Source organism: Athene cunicularia (genome assembly GCF_003259725.1).
Source record: "Athene cunicularia isolate RWA chromosome 3 unlocalized genomic scaffold, athCun1 chr3_part1, whole genome shotgun sequence".
NCBI classification, from domain to species: Eukaryota; Metazoa; Chordata; class Aves; order Strigiformes; family Strigidae; genus Athene; species Athene cunicularia.
Window position 1 is genome coordinate 28,661,363 of NW_020799097.1, and position 24,862 is coordinate 28,686,224.

General features: G+C 37.6%; 1 protein-coding gene across 1 annotated transcript; it reads right to left on the reverse strand.

Annotated features, from left to right (window-relative positions):
* Positions 1-5,544: 5,544 nt before the first annotated feature.
* On the reverse strand, positions 5,545-24,687 carry LGSN (lengsin, lens protein with glutamine synthetase domain). The gene is made up of 4 exons (XM_026844069.1): positions 24,559-24,687; positions 22,433-23,426; positions 10,112-10,290; positions 5,545-6,832 (listed from the first exon to the last, which is right to left on the reverse strand). Exons 1-4 carry the CDS (start codon positions 24,685-24,687, stop codon positions 5,633-5,635), a joined length of 2,502 nt encoding a protein of 833 aa, XP_026699870.1. The 3' UTR covers positions 5,545-5,632.
* Positions 24,688-24,862: the final 175 nt, after the last annotated feature.

Here is a 24,862-nt window from a genome sequence, read left to right on the forward strand (position 1 = left end):
AAATTACAGATATGAACACTGCCATTAAAAGATTTGTACTTTTGTTGTGAGGTTAAAGAATACATAAAGATGATATACATACACAAATATAGACACACACTATTTACTAGCTTAAGATTTATACAGTGTTATCAAGAATTGAAATAATATTTTGAGTCTTATAGTGCATCCTTTACTGAAAAGGCTATGTAAATTCAACAGTTAACTAAGCTTAACTAAACAAATCGCAAAGATGCATTAATTTTCAGCTGCCATGCTACCTTTTTAAAAATATTATAAAGTACATATATAAAATATATAGGTATATTTTAATGGGGCAATTTTCAGCACAGCAAGAGTGCTTGAGATCGCAGAGGAAAATTGCATGGTACACTGCTGCCCTCTGGCTGGAGCCCGGAAAAAGAAAGTCTGAATGTTCACCTGTGTGCACAGCACCAGCAGCTTGACATGCTGGAGAAATCTTAGTTAATAAAGCAAATTCTTCTTTCATATCCCACAAAGCTTGAAGCCTAGTTAGAAGCATGTCATTACCAAATTTAAAAGGAGCTACTGTATGGAGGGTTCTGTATATTTTGTGTTATTTTCTGATACTATATCACAAAACAGATAAAGGCATGCCATGCAACAAGCAGTGTGAGGTACCTTCATTGTTCACTGCACAACGTAAAATTTACCTGAGCAATGATAACATAGTGTTTCAATACATTTTTACTGTGCTCCCAGTGTTTCATTACATGGTGCATCTAGCTGTAGCTGTAAGCCAGTTTTCCTGACTGTTTTGCTAGTGTGTATCTTCTACTCTACCTTCTTCCCCGCATATACACATTAAGAGCATTCCCTTCATTAAACAATAATGTGATTTAGTTATTATTTTTATCTTCTAAAACAGATAAAATATTTTTCTTTCCTATAAACTCAGCTATGAGCACACTCTAGGAGTCTGTTCCACAATCACAGAGCATCATGAAACACCAGCAAATAAGGAAAATAAGACAGTTTATTGTACCTGTCAACATTATGCACCTAAGGATGTCTTGTTACATCACAAATTACACTTTGGTATCTCTTATGAAAACCCTGCCACTTTCCACAGACATCTGAATAGTATCTGTCATACTCCTTAACACTATGAAGTTTTCCAGACTGTCTAGTCTAAATCTTCCTTGATACAAGTTTGTTATTCTGTCCAAACTGCAATGGACAGCAAGGAAAGATAATATTCTGGTACTTAACTACAACTTTTAAATGCCTGAAAATGATTATTAACACCTATACCCTATCTCTTCTCTTGAAGTTAAACACAGTTATTCAGTTCTTCCTGCTAAATAGGTCCTACTTAGACTTATGATAGCTTGCTTTGGTTCCCTCTGGATTTTCTCCAATTAATCTACACGTGTTTAAAGTGTCTCACCTTATTATCAAATCCTGATATGGATGAGAATGATAAATGAGAAGAATTTAATTGAGCAAAAGGATCAGTTTCTGATTATTGCAAGCTCTACCCTTGTCTATATTTCCTGATCTGCCTCTTTTTTGAAGTCACTGAGCTAGTGAAATGAACACAACTCGGACTCCTCTCTGAACAAACATGTACTTAGGCATTTCACATCCTTGTCTCAGTGTAATATCTTTCACTTAATCCTTGTTCAAGTACAACTTGTTTTTCCAGAACGTTTCTCCAACTTGTTAACACCATTTTTTTTCTTTTTATTTTGTCCTCCGACGCAAGTCAGGGGGAAAAAAAAAAAAAAAAGAAAAAAAAATCAAAAAAACGGTTTGGTGGTTTTGAAGACAGTAAGCCTGTTTCATTAGCCAGCTGATTAGAGAAAACAATGAACACTGGACTCCAGGACAGATCTCTGTCAAATCCTATTCTATATATTCTTCCATTTTTCTTCTATTTTGACAGGTAAACCTTTCATAATTATCCATTTGTCATTTTAGATTTTTCTGTAAAATTTAGTTCATTTGCTGTTCCACTGAAATTATACATTGAATTCTTATCATGTTTGCTACTAGTTTCAGATAAACTGTTGTTCTTATTAACAAATGAGTTTTGAAAAATATCACCTAAATTTACAATATCTCTCTCTAAGGTACACTTTATGTGGGAAAAAAACTCCCACCTCCCATACAAGCAAGACTGTATGTTTGCTTTTCAGTGAAAAGATTTGTTGACACGTAGTGATGACACAAATGCTGAATAGGCTATACAACTTATGCAATATGGAATATTTTTCCCTAAAAGTATATATACCCTAGCTGTTAGTTATAAAAAGTTTTCTAACTTTTCTGGTTTTTAAAAAAATCTTTTCCCAATTTTGATTTTTCTAATTATTATTAATGGTATTGATCTAAAAGCTTAGCTAGTCTATCAACTCTTTATTTGCCTGTGTATGCTGAATTGCCTTTACCTTGCTGACATTGCAAAAGACACTTTCTAGTATGTTAAAACTTTAGGATTTTACAGCAATGCTCCTTGTAATTCTTCTGTATGTTATGGAATCAAGGCCTAGCATTTTCAAGAGTATTTTCAGACAACGCTTCAAAATAAAATGTTAGCGATACGGCAGTCAATAGTAATTAATTTCAAATGAGCAGTATGAAGTAATTATCTTATTCTTGTTGCCTTTCTAAAGAAATTTGCTTGGGAATGAACACAACTTCAAAAATTCATAATTGCTTATTTTGAAATAAGCATGGTTTATGTTTTCCCACAGAGTTTTACTTATTTTATTTTATTTTTATGCTCTAGAAAACAGTATTAAACAAAATATTGGCCAAAGTTTAGGACACACTAGCTTCAAGCTGTATTTGTGAACTTTCTATTTAAAAAAAAAAAAATAATCATTTGCTAGAAACATGAATTGTGTTTATTTAATCATATAGTCACTGTCTTTTCCAAGCCTATGTTATCAAGGACTTCTTAGAAAATACTTGTGGATTTATCGATTTATCTTGCTATAAGATAACCTGTAGAATATCAGTTCTAGTTGGTTGAGTTTTGTTTCTAAATAACAGCTTTCTATAACTGAATTTAATCAGATAGTTGAACATACGCAGCAAAATGTTTAGGTCTGATATTATTTTTTTAATGCTGTGATAAGAAAACATTATGGATAACAAATATATATATAATGATCTTCATGTTCACTAAAATCAGTTATAGAAGTTCATTATATATTATCTCTAAAAAAGTGACTGTATACAGTGACAGGTATTAGAAATCCAAAACAAACCACAGTGTCTTATAAATCTTGATAAAAAATTGATTGAAAAGGAGCATAGTAAGTAGAATGACATACTACTAATATAATATAATGAAAAGAAAAATACAAATTTTTATCTGATTCTTTCATTCTTTTTTGCCATTCTTATGACCAGGTCCAGAAGTACAATGTAGAAAGTGAACCTAAATATCTTCTGAGATTTGAACCTCAAAATGTGGTCAGCATTATGCCATGGTAGATTTCCAGGTCCCAAAAGAACTGAAAGAGCAATGTAACTCGATAAGGTATTTCGTTGAGAAGGCTTCTTTCACTTGTGTTTCGTTTAGTAAATTTTATTTTTAAAGAATAATCTGTGAAAATCAGATACAGATCTGAAATTGGATTTTGGAAACTGTGGTGTGGGAATGTTTCTATTTCAAGATCAACTTCTACATAAACTTTAATATCATTATGCCTGCAGAAGCATTACATTCTATGTAATGTTTCACAGCTGTTTCTGGCACAGCTTTGCTGAGCCAGTGTATTTACTATGATAGAAAGCTCCTATCAGATTAACACACATCATACATGCAGTGCTGTGCTTCAGTACATCCTCACCAGATGAAGAACCAAGGAATAGCTTATGTGACTGTTGGGACTAAATAATGAGTGCAGTAAGTAAACTGTCTGAGCAAGGAAAGAATTTTTATGGGTGTCTTCTGCCAAAAGCTTCTGAAGATGAGAATGTGAGATAACTAGAAAAAAAAGACAGAAGACAAGTCAGAGGACAGACAGATTTCCAGAACCCCTGAAGAAATGTTAGGGAAGTGAAAGAGGGCTTTTTTCAGAATGGGAAGGTCTGCTTAAATGCAAGGCTAGACCTCGCCAATTCAAATCAGCCTGGAGCAAAGAAATATAGTCCCATGATCTGGGTCACCCAATAAATGTGTAAGTGAGGGAGAGAAGCAAATCCACCCACCAATCACAGACTGAAACAAGGGAATGCATTTATCATGTTTCCTTAGATTATTTATTTCCTCTTGCTACCTGAGTATAAATTAAATTCTTTGGAATCCCACAAAAAGTTTTAGCACATCAGATGCTACATTTCAAGTACAATTCTCTGTAGGGGAAGAGTGGAAGATCCATCAGTAGGCAACTAGCACATTTCTGTTCACACCTTCTAGTTCTGCAAGTTGACAGAGACATTGAATGAATCTTGTTTTCACTCCACTGATGACGAAACAATTTCACTCAAATTCCTACACATAGATCAAAATATTGTGACAAAATAAGAACATCAGGAATCACTGATAATGTGGGAGTGGGGTATAAAACAAGGGTTATCTTTAATAACAAAGGGTGATAGCTGCAACAGTAACAAAAACAGAGAGCAAATCTAAAATCCATCTTCTGCCATTCCACAAGCTATTTTTTTTTACATCCACTGCCATTTCTAATTTTAGGATGGGTCTTCTCTTCCTCAGTTTTAACCATTATTTGTCAGTCTAAGAATTTCCATTGTTTCTGGTTTTAACCGACTCTTTCTGTTCCTCTCTTCATGGTCATCTTCCTAATCCTTGATAACATCAGATTTCTGAAAAAAGTCCAGTTTAAGCTCTTAATTCTCTGGCTTCTTTACTCTTTTTTTCTTCATTTGCCATTCAACTCTGAATCAACCCATTAACTATCAAAACAGACATACGAGCTCCTTTTTATTGCACTGTGGCCTGACACTCTTGGCTTTCTATTAATCATTTCATCTTCAAGCCACCATTTGATTTCTTTATCCACTATAATTCTTGTAAACTTTATTCAGGAGCAGAATTCCTGATGTATAGTTTATTTTATAATCCCTCCTGTCTTTTTATGTATGCACATTAAGATACTGATTCCTGACTCTCAGATTCTACAGCTTCAGTCCTTTGGCATTCTTTCTACCAGTGTTCATCACTCTACCCTAAGTTTTAAATCAGACTCAGATTGTTCTGGTTTATCCACCCTTCAGCTACTGAATAGTCTGGGAGAAATCCCATAGTCAGGCTGAACAAAAAATTTTCCTCCTTCCTCAGTTCTCCTGCTCCCCCTCCATTCCTACTTTCCTACACATTATATAGTCCTATTACAGTTGAACAGTTGCTCTTCTCAATTTAGTCTTTTTTTTTTTTTCACCAACAGGTCTGTTCACTTAAATTGAAAAAACTACTGTTTTTTAAAAGCTTGTTAATATTATTTCATTAGTATCATCTTTGCACCATCCCGAATGCACACTGACAATAAAATGTGATCACCATGTACTATACAAAGGAGGAAAAAAAAATCCCAAAGCATTAAAAACATTTTTAAATATATTTACTAATTTCAAGATTCTTAGCCATTCACTGTATGCATTTACACAGCATCACTACAGAAGGGTGTTCCTTCTAAATAAAATACCCCAGGCATTTATTCCTTTCGCTATCCAATTCTTCAGTTTCTAACTCATAATGTTTCATGGCAATGAAGTATCGGATAAAAGTTTCACCTAATGCTTCCTTAATACACGAATCTTTCTCAAGTGCCACAAGAGCATCTTCTAGTTTCAGAGGCACTGTTGAATGTTTCGGATCAGCAGTGTGATTTTCTTCTTGGAGCATATCATCATACCTAAGTCCTCTCTTTACTCCATCTAGACCCGCAGCAATAGTAGCAGCAAGCACCAGGTAGGGGTTTGCTGTAGCAGAACTTAATTTATTCTCTATGTGAGTGCCTTTTCCACCATGACATTTGACATTAAAGGCACAGCTGTTATCATTATATGCCCATTTTGCATTTACAGTCTCTTTTGATTCTTTACTGTATTTAGAATAAGGCTTACGGCAGCTGGTGGTAGGAGCCATCAAGCAGCTGATAGCTGCTGTGTGCGCCAAGAGACCTGATAACCAATTTTTCCCAATATCTGAGAGCTCCTCAACTCCATAACCAACAGAAAACAGATTCTTCTGGCCATTCAAATCCCACAGGCTGTGTGACAGAGCCCCTGAATTGTAGAATCCTGATTCTGAGAAAAAGCTAGCCACATAGTTATACTTCTTAGCCACCTCTTTAATGCCTGTTCTAAATGTGAAGGCACTGTCAGCAGCATCTATGCCAAACGCTGGATGAAAAGTGATCTCCATTTGCCCAGGCCCACTGGAAGAAGAAAAGCTTTCAATGTTGGCACCAGCATAATACATTCCTTCTATGAGCTCCTGAATGAAAGTCTGGTCGTGGTTATTTAGTATCGTGGCTGCAGGAAAGGATATTGTCTTTGAATTTACGACTTCAGTAATGCCATAAATACAAAATTCGTAAGTGAAGGCAGAGTGCAGAGAAAAGCCATTGTCCTGAAGCTGGCTCAGCTGTTTCTTGGCAATGTGCCTCGGTGAGGTCATTAGCGGGTTGCCCATCACAGTGAAGGAATCACATATCACTCTTGCAGTCTGCTCAGTCCAGGGTAGTATTCGAAATGTTGATAAATCAGGGTTCAGGATTATGTCACAATTAAAATTGGTTGCATTTATGTAATCTAATTCATTATCTTTAGGATTCAGCGTCAGTTCAAGGTAACTTCTGGGCATGGCAACACCATTAATTGCTTTCTCCTAAACACAAAGCAGAATGACAGATTACCAAATGAAAAAAGAACTCAACAGTATTTTTATATATGTAAAATATATGAAACTCATATTCTCAGTAACAATAGTATTTTTCCTAAAAGAACACTAAAATGCAGTGATTGCTAAAGTGGAGGGCAACAGCCAGTTACTGTGTCATTGTGAAGAACAACTTTCTACAAGATTGGTATGAAAACCCTGTCATCAAGTATCCCAATGACCATCTTTTAAGTTTCCATAAAGAAATAAAAAAATTTTTAACACTTATCTTGCATGGTCTTTATACAACTATGGGCATCAGCAATTAGGTGCAAAGTTTGTAAGTCAGACTTCTATCTATAGTTACTCTATTAGGCTACCATATCCTCTGAGCATTTCCTTTACATAGATCCAAGTGACCACACAAGACTCATGGCAACACAAATTCAGGCTGTGACTTCTCTTTAAAATGCCATAACACATAACTCACTGTTTTTCAGATGTAAAGTGTAACTGAAGATTCTCACTTTCTGGACTTAATAAGTTTAGGGGTAAAATGCAGGGAAGCACTTCCAAGTGAGAAATTATTCTAGTGTTTCTGTATTACCCTTCTAGGTAGCCAACGGGATAAACACATTATTATACTTTCTTCTCCATTTGAACAGAGAGCTTCAGCTTACACAAATGAAATGTTGCTAGGACCCCAAGAAAGGATCATCTACCTTCAAACAACCACCTTTACCACATTCAAACATTTAGTTGATGAAAACTGCAAATATGCCAAGTTCTATCAAGTGATATCTGGTTCATGTTTACATCTTACCTTTATTCTTTCAAGGGGAAGTATTACCATCTGAGTGAGCAGAGGTATACCTATAAAGGGGCAAACTCAGAGCTGAAAAAAACTAAATTTTGCCTATCCGTTTGGAAAATTGTTGAAATACTTCAAACTGCCTATGGTGGCCTCTCTCAAAATAAATAAATATATACAGTCTGCCTTTTCTTAAGTAGGTGGCAGTCCAGTGGTAAAAATTCTCCCTGTGTGACACCCATAGCCAAAACTGCTGTATTGGGTTTGTGTGGCAAGGTTTTGGTAGCAGGGGAACTACAGGGGCAGCTTCTGTGAGAAGCTGCTGGAAGCTTCCCCAGTGTCCAACAGAGCCAATGCCCGCCGGCGCCAACATGGACCCACCACTGGCCAGGGCTGAAGGGAAAATAACTGTGGGAGAGCAATTGCAGCCAGAGAGAAGAGTGAGAATATTTGAGAGAAGCACCTCTGCAGACCCCAAGGTGAGTGCAGGAGGAGGGGCAGGAGGTGCTGCAGGCACCGGGGCAGAGGTTCCCCTGCAGGCCGTGGTGCAGCCCATGGTGAGGCAGCTGTGCCCTGCGCCCCTGGGGGGTAATGGGGGGGCAGAGACCCACCTGCAGCCCGGGGAGGACCCCACGCTGGAGCAGGGGGATGCCCCAAGGAGGCTGTGACCCCGTGGGAAGCCCACGCTGGAGCAGGCTGCTGGCAGGACCTGTGGCCCCATGGAGAGAGGAGCCCACGCTGGAGCAGGTTTTCTGGCAGGACTTGTGACCCCGTGGGGGACCCACGCTGGAGCAGTCTGTGCCTGAAGGACTGCACCCCGTGGGAGGGACCCACGCTGGAGCAGTTCATGAAGAACTGCAGCTTGTGGGAGAAACCCACGTTAGAGAAGTTCATGAAGGACTGTGTCACATGGGAGGGACCTCACACTGGAGGAAGAGTGTGAGAGTCCTCCCCCTGAGGAGGAAGGAGCAGCACAGACAACGTGTGATGAACTGACCACAACCCCTATTTCCCTGACCCCCTGCACCACTGGTGGGGAGGAAGTAGAGAATTCAGGAGTGAAGATAAGCCCAGGAAGAAGGGATGGGTGAGGGAAGGTACTTTAAGACTTGTTTTATTTCTCATTATCCTACTCTGATTTGATTGGCAATAAATTAAGTTACTTTTCCCAAATTGAGTCTGGTTTGCCAATGATGGTAATTGGTGAGTGATCTCTCCCTGTCATTATCATGAGCCTTTTGTTATATTTTCTCTTCCCCGTCCAGCTGAGGAGGGGAGTGATAGAGCGACTTTGGTGGGCATAGGGTGTACAGCCAGGGTCAACCCACCACAGCTGCACAGTATGGTGAATACTGCTCCAAGATGTCTAAGCTGTCCATTTGACACTGGAGAGGTGTTGTAGGCGATTACTCTATAGTACTACCTCTTCCTCCTCCAACCCCACTACCCAAAAAAAAAAAAAAAAAAAGAAATTGCTCTCAGTTGCTCTGTGTGATACGTGTGTGTGTGTGTGTGTGCACATACACATTTTTTAGTGTCTAGAAATTTCGACTGTCATGCAAAGTTCAATTTGTTCAGATGGTAAGGTAAACACAAAAGCTGTCTTTGAACAAGCTGATCTAGGTATCTGCAATTTGACACAGCAACTGAAAGAGAAGTTGCAGTTAACCTACTGCCCCTCACAAGAATTAAACTGACTGAGAGTTTATTTTTATAAAATCCAGATGACATCAGAGAGAGCAAATTGTATCTAGATGATACCGTTTCAGTTTAGCAATATCTAAAAGGGAAATAGTGAAAACACGCTTAGGCTTCAGAAGGAATTTGAAACAGAAGTGCTCTACCTCTTTTTATGTTCATATATTTTTTTGTGATCATCAATAAAGCTTAAAATATTCATAGTGATATGTGAATGAAAGTATAATGCACATTAAGTATCACAGAAGCAATATACTGGAAAGGCTGATCTGTCAAGGATACACACAGTGAGGATTGCTTCCTAATTTGGTTCTTATTTCCTGAACTGTTAATAGGGCAAATATTTCTATTAAGTAATCATGCAACCCAATGGTATTTCCTTATATGATTGATCACTATAAAATTTTTCATAGCTGAAGTGATTTTCATTGTCATTTTCTTTCTTTCAGTGTTTACTCCTTTCTTTTTGCAATTTGATGATGTTCAATAAAACAAAATCTTTATAATGCATTGAACCTGAAAAGATAATTCTGTGGGAAGAGATTATTAGAAGCTCAAAGAACTGAAATTACTGGCCTTATTTAATTAGATTACTATTTGAAAGAAAAGAGAAATAGATGATTGCAGTGATGAAAAATGTTCAGATCCTTTGGGAATATTAAGAAGTGGAGTGAACAGATAATTTGTTCTAAGTTTGAATTTCTGTCTGCACTATGAAAAAAATGAAGGACAGGGCCATGAAAACACATAAAAATACAGCCAGAAACCAAAGAACTTACGTGGAAAAAGCGAGAAGGAACATTCTTTGATCTTGACACACCATGGAGGTCTATTGATTCAAATCTGACAAACTGTACGTTGTCCCTGGCCATCTGCTGCTTAATAAATTCAATATGAGAGAACAGGTGAAGGAGAGTTGGACCTCCGAGGCCGTTTACATCAGGCTCTCCGCTGGATGCTATAAGTGAAGAGGAATGTTCATGTCAAACAAAATAATGAATGCTGGAATACAAGCTGTTCTTCTAAAAATGCAACAGTGGGAAACTATGTGGGAAACTCCCACAACATTGGGTGTAAAAACAAAAATAAGATCTGTGTGACAAAACATTTTTTTTTTTAATAAACACGTCTTTTTTTTCTCTGAGGACCTGATAAAATCCTGTCTTTTTTTCAATGGTCTATAACTTAAACTTTTTTTCAAGTTGATAAGAGAACACAGGAGAATCATGCAGTACAGTCCGGAATTTCTGAGGGATACCTCAGCTGGTTTGTTGGGTGCACAAATAGCAGCTGGTTACCTATTTCCCACTAAAAGCTGATAGAATTCAGATGCTGTATTTCCTCAATGCCTTTGAAAAGTGCATGGATACAGAAATATGATAAATAGGAAAATTGTCTTCTAAACCTATCTCAAGACCTACTAAGAAGGACCTCAGTCTTCTCCACCACAGGCAATAGACCGTTAAGAGAAGTTTATTCATTTATGCATTTGCTGTTTTGGAGTTGTCTTCTTAACTGTCTTACCACAGCTGTATAAGCTTCTTGATATGAAAGCAGTTAACATCTGAGTATAACTTCTGTAATGGAGCAGAGAGCTGGGCACAGTAACTTCCTTTCACAAACCTCTCAATCTCTCAACCTGCTTTTTTTTTAGTATCTATGTATTGTTATTATTCAAGTTAAACTTTATAAATTATTAATTTACATTTAGTAAAATAAACTAACTACAACAAGAGTAAAATTTGATATTAAGATATGAAAAAATGTGGAAGAAAAAAAAAAAAAAAAAAGTGTTTCTAACTTTCTGAGAGGAAAGTCCTCCATTCTTCCTAAGGATATGATCAGATGAATTTTTACAGATCTTTCAGATCCACAGTAGATCACCAACAGCAACCATTCACTACCACCCTTCAAGTGAAAATTAAAAGCTTCATGCTGAGGCACTACAAAGGCTGATGGGAGCACTCCCAATCTCTCGGGTACCAAACTAACCAGACTAGAGTAGATATCCTTTAGCAGGCAGGCACACATCTTTTTGACCTCTCCTTTGGGGCAAGTAGGACTGCCAGCTACAAGGCTGTAAGGAGGCTCTCCAGATAGCCCAGCACAAGGCTGTCTGATTTCTCCTTGAGAAGGCAGAACACTCATCCACAGTCATAAACTTCCTGGAGCCTCTGGATACTACTGGAGCATCCTCCAGCTTCAGATGGCAAGGAGGTGACAAGGGTACTTTAGGTCATAAAGTAAGAAGAGATTAAGTAGTGCTCCCTGAGGAATGACAGGTGAAAGCACAGGACAAAATTTTAAGTAAACACGAGTCTGTAGGAAAACAGTAAAAAACAAAAAGGTAGAAGCAAGAAAAAAATAATTTTGTCACATGTACTTCTTGTGACATCTTTCCCTTTGGTCTTCTTCAGCTGTAAAATGCTTATGGAATTAGCTTTTTTCCACTGTCTCCTATAAACACTAGGACACTATGTCCTTTAAAAGATGTAAATTAAAAAAGAAAGTCCTGTTTAAATATTTTGTGTAACATTCACACTGTTACAGATGGTGACAAAACAGTGAGCAGGGAGGATATGAAAACTGGCCTTGTCTTGTGTGTGTCATCCAAGTAATAGTTATTTGAATACCACTTCAGACACCCTGTAACGTTGTTTTACAACATTCATATTTACTGATGTTTAGCAGATTTGACCTCTTTATGAACCTGATCATCAATTAGAAGTTTATTAACAGCTAATAACTGTGGTTATTTATTAGATTGACAGAATTTTAAAAGATTCTGAAAATCTTTCTACAGATTAAAGCAAGTGGTGTTTTCTTCAACTCCAGCGATCTGCTTTTGTAAAAGAAGTGCTCAAACACTTACTCTACACGTGTTTAATTTCCTGTGCAAAGATGGTAGACAGGGAATGTCACACGGAGATTTTTATGTCTTGATATTATTCAGAATAAAGTTTGACTGGCAACCATCGACATCAGAATATTGCCAACTTTTGATGTAAATTTTGCAAGTATTTTTTATAATGTCCTCAAATGCTGACTGGTAAGTTTACATCTATTGAAAAAACATTTTTCAGGTAAAAACATAATTCATAAAAAACAACTCTAACTCTGACCCAGGTAATTCTTTAAGTCATTATTCATAAGAGACATAAATGATATAAAATCATTATCTAAGAAAAACACAAATGTGATATGCATTTATATTAATGATGTATGAATTAATTTTAAAAATAAAGCTACAAGTATCCTTAATTTAAACATCTACCACTGGTAGGTAATTTTCCAAATTTTATATATCCGTTGTCTTCAGGCTAAAGTTATTTGAATAAATGCATAACTACATAATTAAATTATACTAAATAATAAAAATAAACAGAAAAATCCTATAAAATAATGTTTTAAAGAATATTAAGCAAGTAAAAATTATTAACTGAAGAAAAAATAATTTGTCTTCTCCAGCTGGAGTTATGATTAATGGTAGATCATTTTAAATTATGAGCCTAAAATTTTTATATTAGTCTAATATATATTGGTCTAGAATTAGTCTAAAATTAGGCTATATACCAGTCTAGACAGCCCTCTAGTAAAAACACAGATACGTACTAATATACAATAGCCTTTATCCAAAATTTGTTAGAATCAACAGAAACACTCATAGCTTTCACATACTTTTTAGGGGCAGTTAATCTTTTACACAATTTTCAGATTATCTTTCCCATTGAAAAAATAAGTTTAAGTAAATTGTATAACGGATAAAAAATACCATCATGACTTAATCTCTGATTGATTTTGGAAATATGAAAGGGGATTTGTTTTTTAAATAATATTTAGTGAATAACTGCTGAGAATACTTACTTTTCTCTAGCACAGGTCCCAAAATATATTTTCTTGGAAGCCACTGAATAAACCTGATCTCCTTCTATGACAGGGTGACCTGCGTATTGGGTGAGGGAAAGGCTGTGGATGTTGTTTACCTTGACTTTAGTAAGGCTTTTGACACCATTTCCCACAGCATTCTCCTGGAAAAACTGGCTGCTCGTGGCTTGGATGGGCACACGCTTTGCTGGGTAAAAAACTGTCTGTATGGCCGGGCCCAGAGAGTTGTGGTGAATGGAGTTAAATCCAGTTGGCGGCCGGTCACGAGTGGTGTCCCCCAGGGCTCGGTGTTGGAGCCATTCCTGTTTAACATCTTTACTGATGATCTAGACGAGGGGATCGAGTGCACCCTCAGTCAGTTTGCAGGTGACCCCAAGTTGGGTGGGAGTGTTGATCTGCTCGAGGGCAGGGAGGCTCTGCAGAGAGACCTGGACAGGCTGGAGCCATGGGCTGAGCCCAACTGGAGGAGTTTCCATAAGGCCAAATGCCGGGGGCTGCCCTTGGGCCACAACAACCCCCAGCAGCGCTACAGGCTTGGGGAGGAGTGGCTGGAGAGCTGCCAGTCAGAGAGGGACCTGGGGGGGTTGATTGACAGCCGGCTGAACAGGAGCCAGCAGTGTGCCCAGGGGGCCAAGAAGGCCAATGACATCCTGGCTTGTGTCAGCAATAGCGTGGCCAGCAGGGACAGGGAAGGGATCTGACCCCTGTACTCGGCACTGCTGAGGCCGCACCTCGATTCCTGTCTTCAGTTTTGGGCCCCTCACTACAAAAAGGACATTGAATGACTTGAGCGTGTCCGGAGAAGGACAACGAAGCTGGTGCAGGGTCTGGAGCACAGGTCGTACGGGGAGCGGCTGAAGGAACTGGGGGTGTTTAGTCTGGAGAAGAGGAGGCTGAGGGGAGACCTCATCGCCCTCTACAGCTACCTGAAAGGAGGCTGCAGAGAGCTGGGGATGAGTCTCTTTAACCAAGTAACAAGTGATAGGACAAGAGGGAATGGCTTCCAGTTGCACCAGGGAAGGTTTAGACTGGATATTAGGAAGCATTTCTTTCCAGAAGGGGTTGTTGGGCGTTGGAATGGGCTGCCCAGGGAGGTGGTGGAGTCCCCATCCCTGGAGGTGTTCAAGAGTCGGGTCGCCATAGCGCTGAGGGATCTAGTGTGGTTGGGAACTGTCAGTGCTAGGTTAGTGTTTACACTAGATGATCTTCAAGGTCCTTTCCAACCTAGTTGATTCTGTGATTCTGTAAATCACTGGCAAACTAAGTCCCTGAAGCCAATGATGACTAAATTTTGGAAAGGTATAGTAGAGAACTGAGTACTCTGTCTTTTCCCAATTTGTAGTCATTATCCAGAGCATTAGTTACTGGAGATAAGGTAGCTAATAAATAAGTATTAGACTGCTCTAGCAAATTTACATACATTGTCTACAAGTTTTACATTCTTATGAGGGAGGATTGTGTTTCTGACTAACTGCTTCCCTAGCTCTCTGGGCCTCTCTATGTGGCATCTCTATTTTCATTTCAGAAAATCTGCTTCTATGGAAACACATATGTAAATTTCACAGAAGCTTAGATTTTGATTCAGATTTTCATTTTTAAAAATCAAAGACTGGATGTCTTAAAGAATGGAAATAAAGTACACGCAAATCCTTAGATATCTATATCAAATCAGTAGTACACAGAAAAGCACTTAATATTTGGTTTTCTATGGTTTTATCTTCATTTCTCATTTAAATTACCACTGAGAAACAATTAGTATTACTCATGTTTCTTTTTTAATTAGTCAAAAATATCTACAAATATAAACTAATTATCTTAACGTATTTTAAAATATTAATAACAAAAAACTGAAAGTATTACCCAAAAAAATCTACAAATCATACAAATTATATTATTATTTCTAGCATAAGAATGATACCATTCTTAGATTATTAATATTGAAATCGTTCAAATTGCTGAGAGCAGCTGACATCAGTCTAGGGGAAATAGCTAATATCATCTTTATCTTCTCAGCAACAGAAAAGTGCCATAACAGAAGAAAGTGCACATGTCCCAGATCAATCTGTCATTATCTGCTTGTTCAAAGAAATCCTTTCCCATGGTCCCTTATTAAATCACACCACATGTAAAGCAATCAATTTCTCAGCTCTGTAAGAGATGACTTTCAAACTGATGAAACAAAAAGAACATGTTACATGTTTCCAGAGGACTTGAAAATGACAGGAACAGGCTGACCTAACAAATGTAGTAATATTGGAAACCCTTCACTGAGAAACACAACAACCGAGGCAGTAAGAGCAGACACCAGCAGGTAGGCTCCAGATACAAATCACGCACCAGAAAAGGAGACATGTTTCCATCAGTCCTCTCCCAGTGTCCTCCTCCCACTGCCTCTCCAGCAGCACCAGCTGTGCCAGATGTGCTCCCTCCTGATACAGCCTGCTGCAGCCACACAGCTGGTGTGCACCCTCCTCCTGCCCCATGAGATGGAGTCTGGGTATGCCTGACTCACAAGCAGAGACAGTAACAGGTGCCACAGTGTGCCACAGAGCACACTGTGCTCTGTGGCACACTGTGGCACCTGTTACTGTCTCAGAGAGGTAGGGAAACAAAAACCCTGGCAAGCGTAAGAATTGCTATGCCAGTCAATCAGCGTTTCATCACTCTAGAGCTGTCTTTGGCACCAACAGGAAAGGCAAGGTGGTTTTTGCAAAATAACCCGTCTAAAGAGAATGGGTTTTGCAGTTCCTCACTAAAAAGGTAGTCTTGTGGTTAGGAGCAGGAGGGTTAACATCCAAATTTGTCTTAATTTCTTCTTTATCCTATCCTGAAAATCTATGTGAATATTGATCCCCTTTATAAAAACAAATACCTTGTGCTGATGATATCCACTAGCAATGAGTGCCATAGGGAAACAACACATCTACACTCTTGTAAATCCTATGGAAATTCCTGTCAGTACTAATTTAAATACATCTGTTCTTTACAAGATCCTGGTTTTTCTATTTGTGTATTTGTCTACCTGGTTTGTACAGCATGTTACTTACTGTTCTCATGCTTGTCTTCAAACATTAACAGCCTCTGCTTCTCAAGCCTCATATGACAGCTTTTTCTATGCTAGACACCATTCTTATTACTAGTATTTAAAGGCTCTCTTTTCTATTCCCATCTGTTTTTAACATGGTAAATAGACATGAGTATTGGGTTACATTTCAATCGTACTATTGATGTGAATAGTGCTGATAAACATTTTAAGTTGAAGGCATGATCTAATTTACATTTCTTTTTCATCCAAAAATATTTTGCTGAAAATGTTTACTGATAGATCAGTAAAGTATTTGATTTCTGCAGCAAAGTACATAAAAAGTTGTTTCCTACCTCGTATTTTTGCTCCCCCACAAAACCCCTGACAGGGGAATAAATATGTAAGCATACCAGAAACTTATCAAAGCATGAGAGACAGTAAAAATATTTCCCTGATCTGTTTGATATTGATATTTTCAATGCTTTTTCCATCCATTTCTTTGTCTCTTGATAGTCTGCTTTCTTTTTTAATCTTAACTGTGAAGTAGATTTTTTTACTGATATGCCCATGGAGAAGCTTAGCTCTTTTTTGTGAGTTTTATACCTAATTTAGAGACTAATGAACAGCTTCAATCATCCATGAATTATTCCTTCCAAACTGTATGACAACATGACACAGCTTCTCAGAGGAGCTGCATCATCAAGAACTGAATACAAAATAAGATTTTATTTCTCAGTAGATGAAAGATAAAATAAATCACCCATATTTTTCTATTTTCCAGTGTGTTTTATAAAAATAGTTCTTCTGTATTGAATAAGAAAATTATCACAGTTTTATAGAAAGGTTAGAAAATATTCCACCTGGGTAAGAGGATTTTAAAACAAAGTATTCAGGAGTCTGAAAAAAAAAATAAGGTAATACCCACTGGAACTACTTAAATATGATGGATCAAGAGTAACATGTTTTTTCTTTAAACTCAAACAGAAAGTTTGGATTTAAGGAAGAAATCATTGAACAAAGTTGCATGAACTGAGGTGTAAACTATTGCAAACCAGGTAGCCCATTCTGGTCTGAAAATGTTTAACCTAATTAAAAAAAAAAAAAACAAACAAACACAAAACAACCAAAAGAAGTGAGAATGAGTAAGAATGCCACATTAAACGGGAAGCAAGGTTATTTAGGGAAGAGAAGATTTTGCACAGTATTGAAGGTAAAGACTAAACTTTTCTTGAATATGTTGCAGAGGAGAAGCGGCTGGCAGATAAATTAAGCAGAGAATGCATTTCACTTACATTAGTTCTAAACTAAACGTTTTGTCAAACTTTCACTGCTACTAGAAGGAAAATAAGCATCTCCAATGGGTGGGAAGAATTACTGTTTGAATACATGTCTTTCACAAAGTCACAGGACAACTATCTACAGGCACCAGAGACAGATGAGTCTTACAAAATAGATTAGAAAGATAGGCTGGAAGTGCTGTCTGAACATTTTTGTTTTGTATAGATTGACAGGAAAAATGGAAAATTGTACAGTCACAGAGCAGGAAGATTTCAGCTATTGGTATGGAAGATAAAGGATTTAAGAGTTTTGGTTTGCTTTAAAGAAAAATAGCTGCTCTTAGAGCTTCTGAGGTTAAAAAAAATAGCAAGTTGTATATAGCTCAGTTCGAAGGGAAAAGGAAACAGTCAGGAAATATGATGGTTTGTTCAAGAGAAAATAAGGGCAATCAAGAAGGTTTAGAAAGGAGCTGAGCTTCAGCCCTGCTATGTTCAACTTGAGTTCAAAATGTAGAAAAAGAAACATTAGAAAAAAATTCTTGAACTGCAGGTAGGGCATGAGGAAGGTCCATGAAGAAACAGTATGGCTTTGTTTTTTCACTTTAGGAGAGATGCAAGAACAGCACAGATTATGTAAAATACAAAGCAGAGAAAAGTAGCAAGTGAAAAACACAGTCCTAAATAATCCTCACAGTAAGATGTGGTGATTCTGTGGAAGCAGTGAATATGAAGTACCTGGAGCAGCAATTTACATACCTCTCCTGTGTCCACTTATATCTCCTGATTGTCCACTTACAGCTCCAGAAGAGTATCCATTTCTATTTCCTCACCACTGATGTGACTTACTGCTCAGACTTAGTGGGGACAAATGTGCCTCTTCTGAGTGAGCACAGAGCACAGTGAAACCGCAGGGAGAGTTCAGATTTTGTTAAAAGTGAATGGACAAACTTTTTCATTTCAATGGAGCAAAAACCTTAGGCTAATTTTTTTGTTGAAGACTTCTTTCCATAATTCTGTCTCTAAATAGTAGGAATCATAATTTGTGACTGCCTTATTGCTAAAAATAAGAGCTTTAAATAAGAGTAACAACATGAGGTTATTCATTGTAATAGAACAGAGAATTGCTTGTAGGACTAATGAAATATGTTGAAGTCTTAAATATGAAATATAGCCTGTTAGTAGCTAGTAGCTACTTGATATGCTTTTCTTTAAAACAATAACTTAGCAAAAGAACTTACTCTTTGGGGTCAGCACCTGCATAACATTTCATGTGATTCTTGGAGTGTTCAAACCTTTTTTTTCTGTGCATTTGAAATTTTCAACAGTCACTAAGTAGCCACTGATTCCAGCTATAGATAAAACATATTTTCTTTCTTCAGAAATTTCCTTCTCCCTCCAGCAGTTCCTGATACTGTGCTGGTCATGTTTACACGGCTTCTCTTGATACATACTCAAGAAGATGAGCTCTGTTGAGATGACCTGCTCAGCTTTCTGGGGGCCCAGCTCTGCAGCCTGCACTCAAGTAGCTTTTAACAAACATTTTTTTTATCCCAGCTACAGGCCAAAACATACAAAGGGAATTTGAAGCCTCAGGTCACAGCTTGATTCCAGTGTGCTGCCCACCTAGAGCTACCTGGAGGTGCTGTTGTCTCACGAGGTTCAGAAGAGAGATTGCTCCTAAGCCTGTGTGGTGGCACCGGGCTCTGCAGGGCCCTCTGACCATAGGTAGTGCAGGTGGCTGCTGAAACCAGCTGCAGTCCCTGGCTTTGGCAGCCCATATCCCTCTGTGACAAAGAGAACCCCAACAGTGTGGTGTATCTGGATCCTTGGGAATTGCTCAAATAAAGTTCTTTTCATTGGCCTCTTCTCTGCTATCAATGTATAAATACTCCAATTTAGTAGTGTGCAGAACAGCATGTGATAAGATCTGAGTTCAGAGAGGACAATATACACTTATGTTATATGCTATATACGCTATACATACAGTACATGCATGCATTCATATGTGTGCATGTACGTACTGTGAAGTGTTATATGTTACATACATGAAATTTCATCTGAATTTTTACTGTTTGGATGACTCCCTCTTGGTCTCCCAAGAATGCAGACTCTGAACAGCTTAAGAAGGATTATTAATGACTATATACCAATATTCAGAAGTGCACATCATTATAATATATAGACACATGCAAATAAAATTACTAAATTCATGTTATTGCAGTCAGTGTGTTTGCCTAATTAGCTACATGTGTTAGTTTCTATATTTCCATGGTGATGAGAATAAAATACCTTTAGCTTTAACTTTAGCTCCAGTTTCACTGACACTGTCCAAGTAAAAATTTTCATACTGACCCAAATATCTTGCTTGTCTGTCTCTTTTCCCTTTTTTTTTTTTTTTTTCCCATGTCGCAAAATTTCCTTTACAAAAGAGCTAACAAGCAGTTGACAAAATGCACAGGCAGTAATATTTCCATAATTTCCAATCAGAATTTTGGAAAAAATATATGGATTTATTATTTTAGAGAGATGTTAATGACATAACTAGCATGACTGTATTTCAATCCTCTCAATTACACTGAATCTCTAAAGCTCAGCTACATGTCTTTGCCTTTCTACTGCTGACCTCTAGAGACTGTCCCTTAACTGTGTACTTTTAGAACAATAAGGCATATTCCTGCTTTGATCATATCTTGACACTGAGTAGATCTGAAATACTTCTTGTAATTTTTTCAAACATTTTGGATCAAGATTTCTGATTTGACCAAGGTCAAATATTTGAAAATTTGCAAAATACAAGAGGTTGTATTTCAGATCTACTCCATATCGTGATATGTTTAGATACCAGACTTCAGGCACTCTGGTAACTAAAATATTTCAGGTAATATTTTAGTCATAATACTAAAATATTAAGGATTTCATTTTATCAATCTTAATAAGTTATCACCTGCAGCAATAAAATGTTGTTTATGTAAAATCTCATTAAAGAGTGCAGAATTTTATCTGAAACTTTCTTCTCTTAAATTACTGAATGTATTAAATGAAAATTACATTTCAGACAAACACATACATTTCTAATTAAGCAGAAACTATTTCTGTGCGTTCCATTTACTAGTGGAAACACAAATGGAGTCCTACAATTTGTTTGGCCAAAGCCAAATGGAGTGCAAACCTCATGAGATTCCAGAACTTTTGGATGATGAGATAAAACAGTTTTCCCCCACCTCCCTTCATAGATAGTTCTCTTCTATAGTTCTCTTACAATAACTGTTATCTCCAGTGATACAGAGAGGATTAACCCCAGGTAGCTTTAGGCATTTCAGAGTTAGGCAAATAATCTAAACTAACCATCATGGGACCTCTTCCCATTGAGTGGAAAGAGATGCCCACCTCCAAAGGTCAATTTCTCATCAACCTTAATACCTCTTTGATGATAAAATTCTCTACTGACTAGGTAATAAACATGGATTAGCCACTACACTTTAAGTGGCTAAAATTGTGCTGAAATCTCGCTGTGGAGTGTACAATTAATTTCATCAGTTCCCTGTACCTTGTAAATGGTGTTATAACAACGAATAATTATTCTTATATTTTTAAATCAACTTGCTTGTTTTGCAGACAATGAGAAAACAGTAGTAATCTAAAATTGACAATGCATTTTGCTAGCCTTTCAGCAATATTAAAAACAATGTAATCTGGAAACTGAACAGCATCAAGTGTAGGCTGAGAAATAATCCTCTAACCTCTTTATTCTAATCAACGTGAATAGAAAGTGGTTTGAGCACAAAGTATCTTTTCAAAGCTTTATATTTCTCATGCAGTGCCCTGAGTTATCACTAGTAATGTTCATGGATATCTTTTTTAGACTTCTTCAAACTGGGTAACACAATATGTCTATTGAGAAATCCTGCTGTAGCTAACAATATTTGAAAATTCAAATTGTCTGTTTTCAGAGTATGTATAGCAATGTTTCTACCCATCTGAAAGGAGACTTTAAAAATAGCAGGATAACTTGATATTGTTGTAAAAATGTAATTGCTGTTATTATGCTTTCTTGCATAATTAATGACAGACAAGGTACTTTGTTAGTGAAGAGCTTCATATTTCTTGTATCAGTGAGATAAATCAGAGGGTAAGATATCTATCCTGAAAAGCTGATAATATGATCTGAATCTGTTGCTTCTGGAAATTTATTCATCTGATATCTATTCAGTTGTCAAATTGTTGTTTGTGTGCTTCCTGGAATAGACACAAAACAATGAACTGCTCAAGCCCATTACATTACATAGCTAATAGCTTTCCGTTTGCTGATCCAGCTAGCCCAGAAGCATAGGTTTTACAGTCTCAAAGAAATCACAGCCTATTAGTAGCAATTAATTGGCTCTATAAACACTTCCAAAATGGACTTATTGAACAGCATGAAGTGGAAGTTTTCTGCCTCATTTGCTTTTCTTCCCCTATAGTTTATATGAGATTTTTTTGCATTCCAGTCCTCTCACAGGACAGATAATTGAAAACATCTTCCCTACATGGGAGCAATTTCCACTGCTGGAAATGTTAACAAAAAGGAAATTTTAAGAAGCCCAGATGCCATCAGAGCTTTGCAGCGTTTAGCAGACCTTTGGGAAATGTTGCCCGAGCTCAGTTTAAATGAGGAAATATTTCAGTTTTAGTGAGAAAGACATGACCACTTGTGCGTGGCACGTTTTGGCAGGCAGCTGGGCTTCATAAATGACTAAAAAAACCCAGCATTGATGTAGAGCACAACTTCTGATCCATCCTGACCATACAGAAACCACAGGTGTCAACTCTCCCATGCACAAGCTCTGACTAAAGTTTGCAGTTTAACAAAAGCCCACAAAACAACGGGAGCATTCTCTTTAACAGGACAGTGGGTGATGTTTAAATATCCTTACCGGCGTGGCCTGCAGAGGAGTCAAACTGAATCTCAGGAGGTGTGCTTTCTGCATGTGTAGAAGCTGCTGGTAGTCCCAGGATAAGTTGATCCATGTCACTTCCCACTGGTTGTTGCTGATCAGACCCGGCAGCGCTGAGGACCAGGAGAGGTTTGCTCTGCTGCCCCACTCCCTCCTTATGGAAGCTGTGGTACTTTCGATTCTCCTCTCCAAAATGGGGACTAAAAGTCTCGAAGGGTCGGCCCTGCTTGTCAGCTGTTTTCTCCCGGGGCTTTGAATTTTTCTGAGAAAAAGTGCCACCTGCCTTGCCACTGTAGCTGGGCCCATGAGCAGGCAGCGGGCCTTCACTCAGCAGGTTTTTCAACTCTCTCAGACTTCGTTTTGAAATGTCAGGTGCCCCTGTGAAGGACTCTGCAGTACCACTTCCCTGTGTGGTTACAATACTGCCTAGGGAGCCCGTCTTTGTCACGTGAAAGTTGATATCTTTTTCTTCCATCCTACCCCGTCCTTTTGGCTTACTCTCTTCCTTCTCACTACCCTCTCTGCGTGCTGCCTCTGTGCACCCAGCTTTCCTGATGCTCCTCGTGGGTTGCATACCCATGGGCTGCTCTGTTTTAGCTGCTGTATCTATTTCTTCACGCATTTTTCCTATTACTCTTTTCCCAGAGTCAACATTTTCCTGGATTGCTTGAGTTTCTCCAGACATGTCTTCTTTCATATCACTGCCAGTATGGGAACTGTCACAACTCCCTCTGTCTTTTTGTACTGGAGGAAAGCTAGTCAGGTTTTGAAGAGATTGATTTGGTGGTGCTTCTGAGTAACCGGTGGTTCCTTGAAGGGGACAAGGATCTGGGATTTTTGAGGTGTGGGACAGCTCCATCTTCTCATTTTCTAAAGGAGGAATGAACTTTGTAGGACCTTTGACTCCCTTTTTCTTTCTGAAACCACATATATTGTTGCCATCAACTTCATCATTGTCACTTTCAGATGTGTTCTGTAACCAGCAATAAAATATACAACCAAATAACATGCATGAATGAAACAGAACATGGCAATGGAGTACTACCACCAGCTGTATTTACCTTGTAGCACTTCCATTACTTCTTGATGATGAAGGTCTCTGTGGACACTTACTGACCCTCAAATTCTGCTATTTTGATTTATAAAATCCTCACTAAATTATTTTTCTTATGTTTTAGAACAAAATTGGTGAAAATGCCTTCATAATATAGTTTTTTAACAGTTTTAGTAGATTAACATATAAGACATTGTACACTGTGTGACATCATTTGTCACACATGCATTCTTTAAATGAGGAAAAAAAAAGTGTTATAATAGTTATATTTAAGTATATTCTTTCTTATATTAAAAGCATTTATATTCACAAAGAAAATGTATTACCCCGAAACAGAAAGCTGGCAATCCTTATAAGTACGGGGAGTGAAACCTGAAAATAAACAGCTTTTAAATGAATTTTAGGATCTAATTTGGCCAAATAACTGAACTTCCATGGCAGTGGTCAAAAGGACAAACCCATATTTGAATGTGTAAACAGGAAAGAAACAGAAGATTTTGTTTACTTTTGTATGTGGCATTAGTATGATTTATATTGTAGTGCTGGGAGCAGATTTTAAAATGGATGTAAACATATGGAGAAAGTGCATATAGGAGCTACAAAAATTAATCTGTTTGCATTATCCCAAAGTATATCAAGAAGTGTCTAGATCATTGTCCCTCCTAAGTATCTTGATCCTACCACATCCTAATTGTGATTAATCTGAAGGTGACAGGGAAAAGGACAGGAAATCAAAACCAGATACATTCAAATTTTAAAAACTGCAGAGATTTTAATATTGTGGATGATTAATTATTCCACAAACTATCAATGTAGGGATTGAATTCTCCATCTTACAATGTCTTAAAAAATACTCTGTAATATGGTTTCAACAAAATATAAATCATTCCATAGCCAATCACAAACTGTTATATTGCTTATGAATACCTACTCGAGCATGTATTTAAGACTTGGACGAACAGTCCTTGGTTTGCTTGAGCTGGGCTGGAATTAACACCTGTAAAAACACTGGGAAATCAATAGATATCCTCTGAATGAAACCATTCTTTACCTTTTCCACAAAGGAATAATCTGCACTCTCTCCAATTTCTGAATTTCCAGAAGTAGGGATCTGCACAAAAGCAAAGTGAATGCCAGTCTGGATAAGGCAAAAGAGATTCCTGTTGGCAGATAAAAGCATGTAGAGGAAAAGGCAGCAGCGTCTGATGTGCATGTGGAAGGAAACAGTTACACGGGCTATGTAAAGGTCATTAACATCTCCCTTTTTCTATATTATTCCTCCCTATTTTCCTCATTTTCTCATTATGCTATTTTCCATCACTTTCTAGTCAAAAAAGGCTTATGACTTCTCTCCT

What these genes read in the sequence shown, in the direction of transcription:
- LGSN (XM_026844069.1), bottom strand. Translation starts at nt 24,687, where the DNA reads ATGCTTTTATCTGCCAACAGGAATCTCTTTTGCCTTATCCAGACTGGC. An exon ending in CTCCTCTGCAGGCCACGCCG is followed by an intron (nt 10,291 to 22,432) that starts GTAAGGATATTT and finishes CTTCACTTATAG; the next exon opens with CATCCAGCGGAGAGCCTGAT. An exon ending in TTCCTTCTCGCTTTTTCCAC is followed by an intron (nt 6,833 to 10,111) that starts GTAAGTTCTTTG and finishes CTTTGTGTTTAG; the next exon opens with GAGAAAGCAATTAATGGTGT.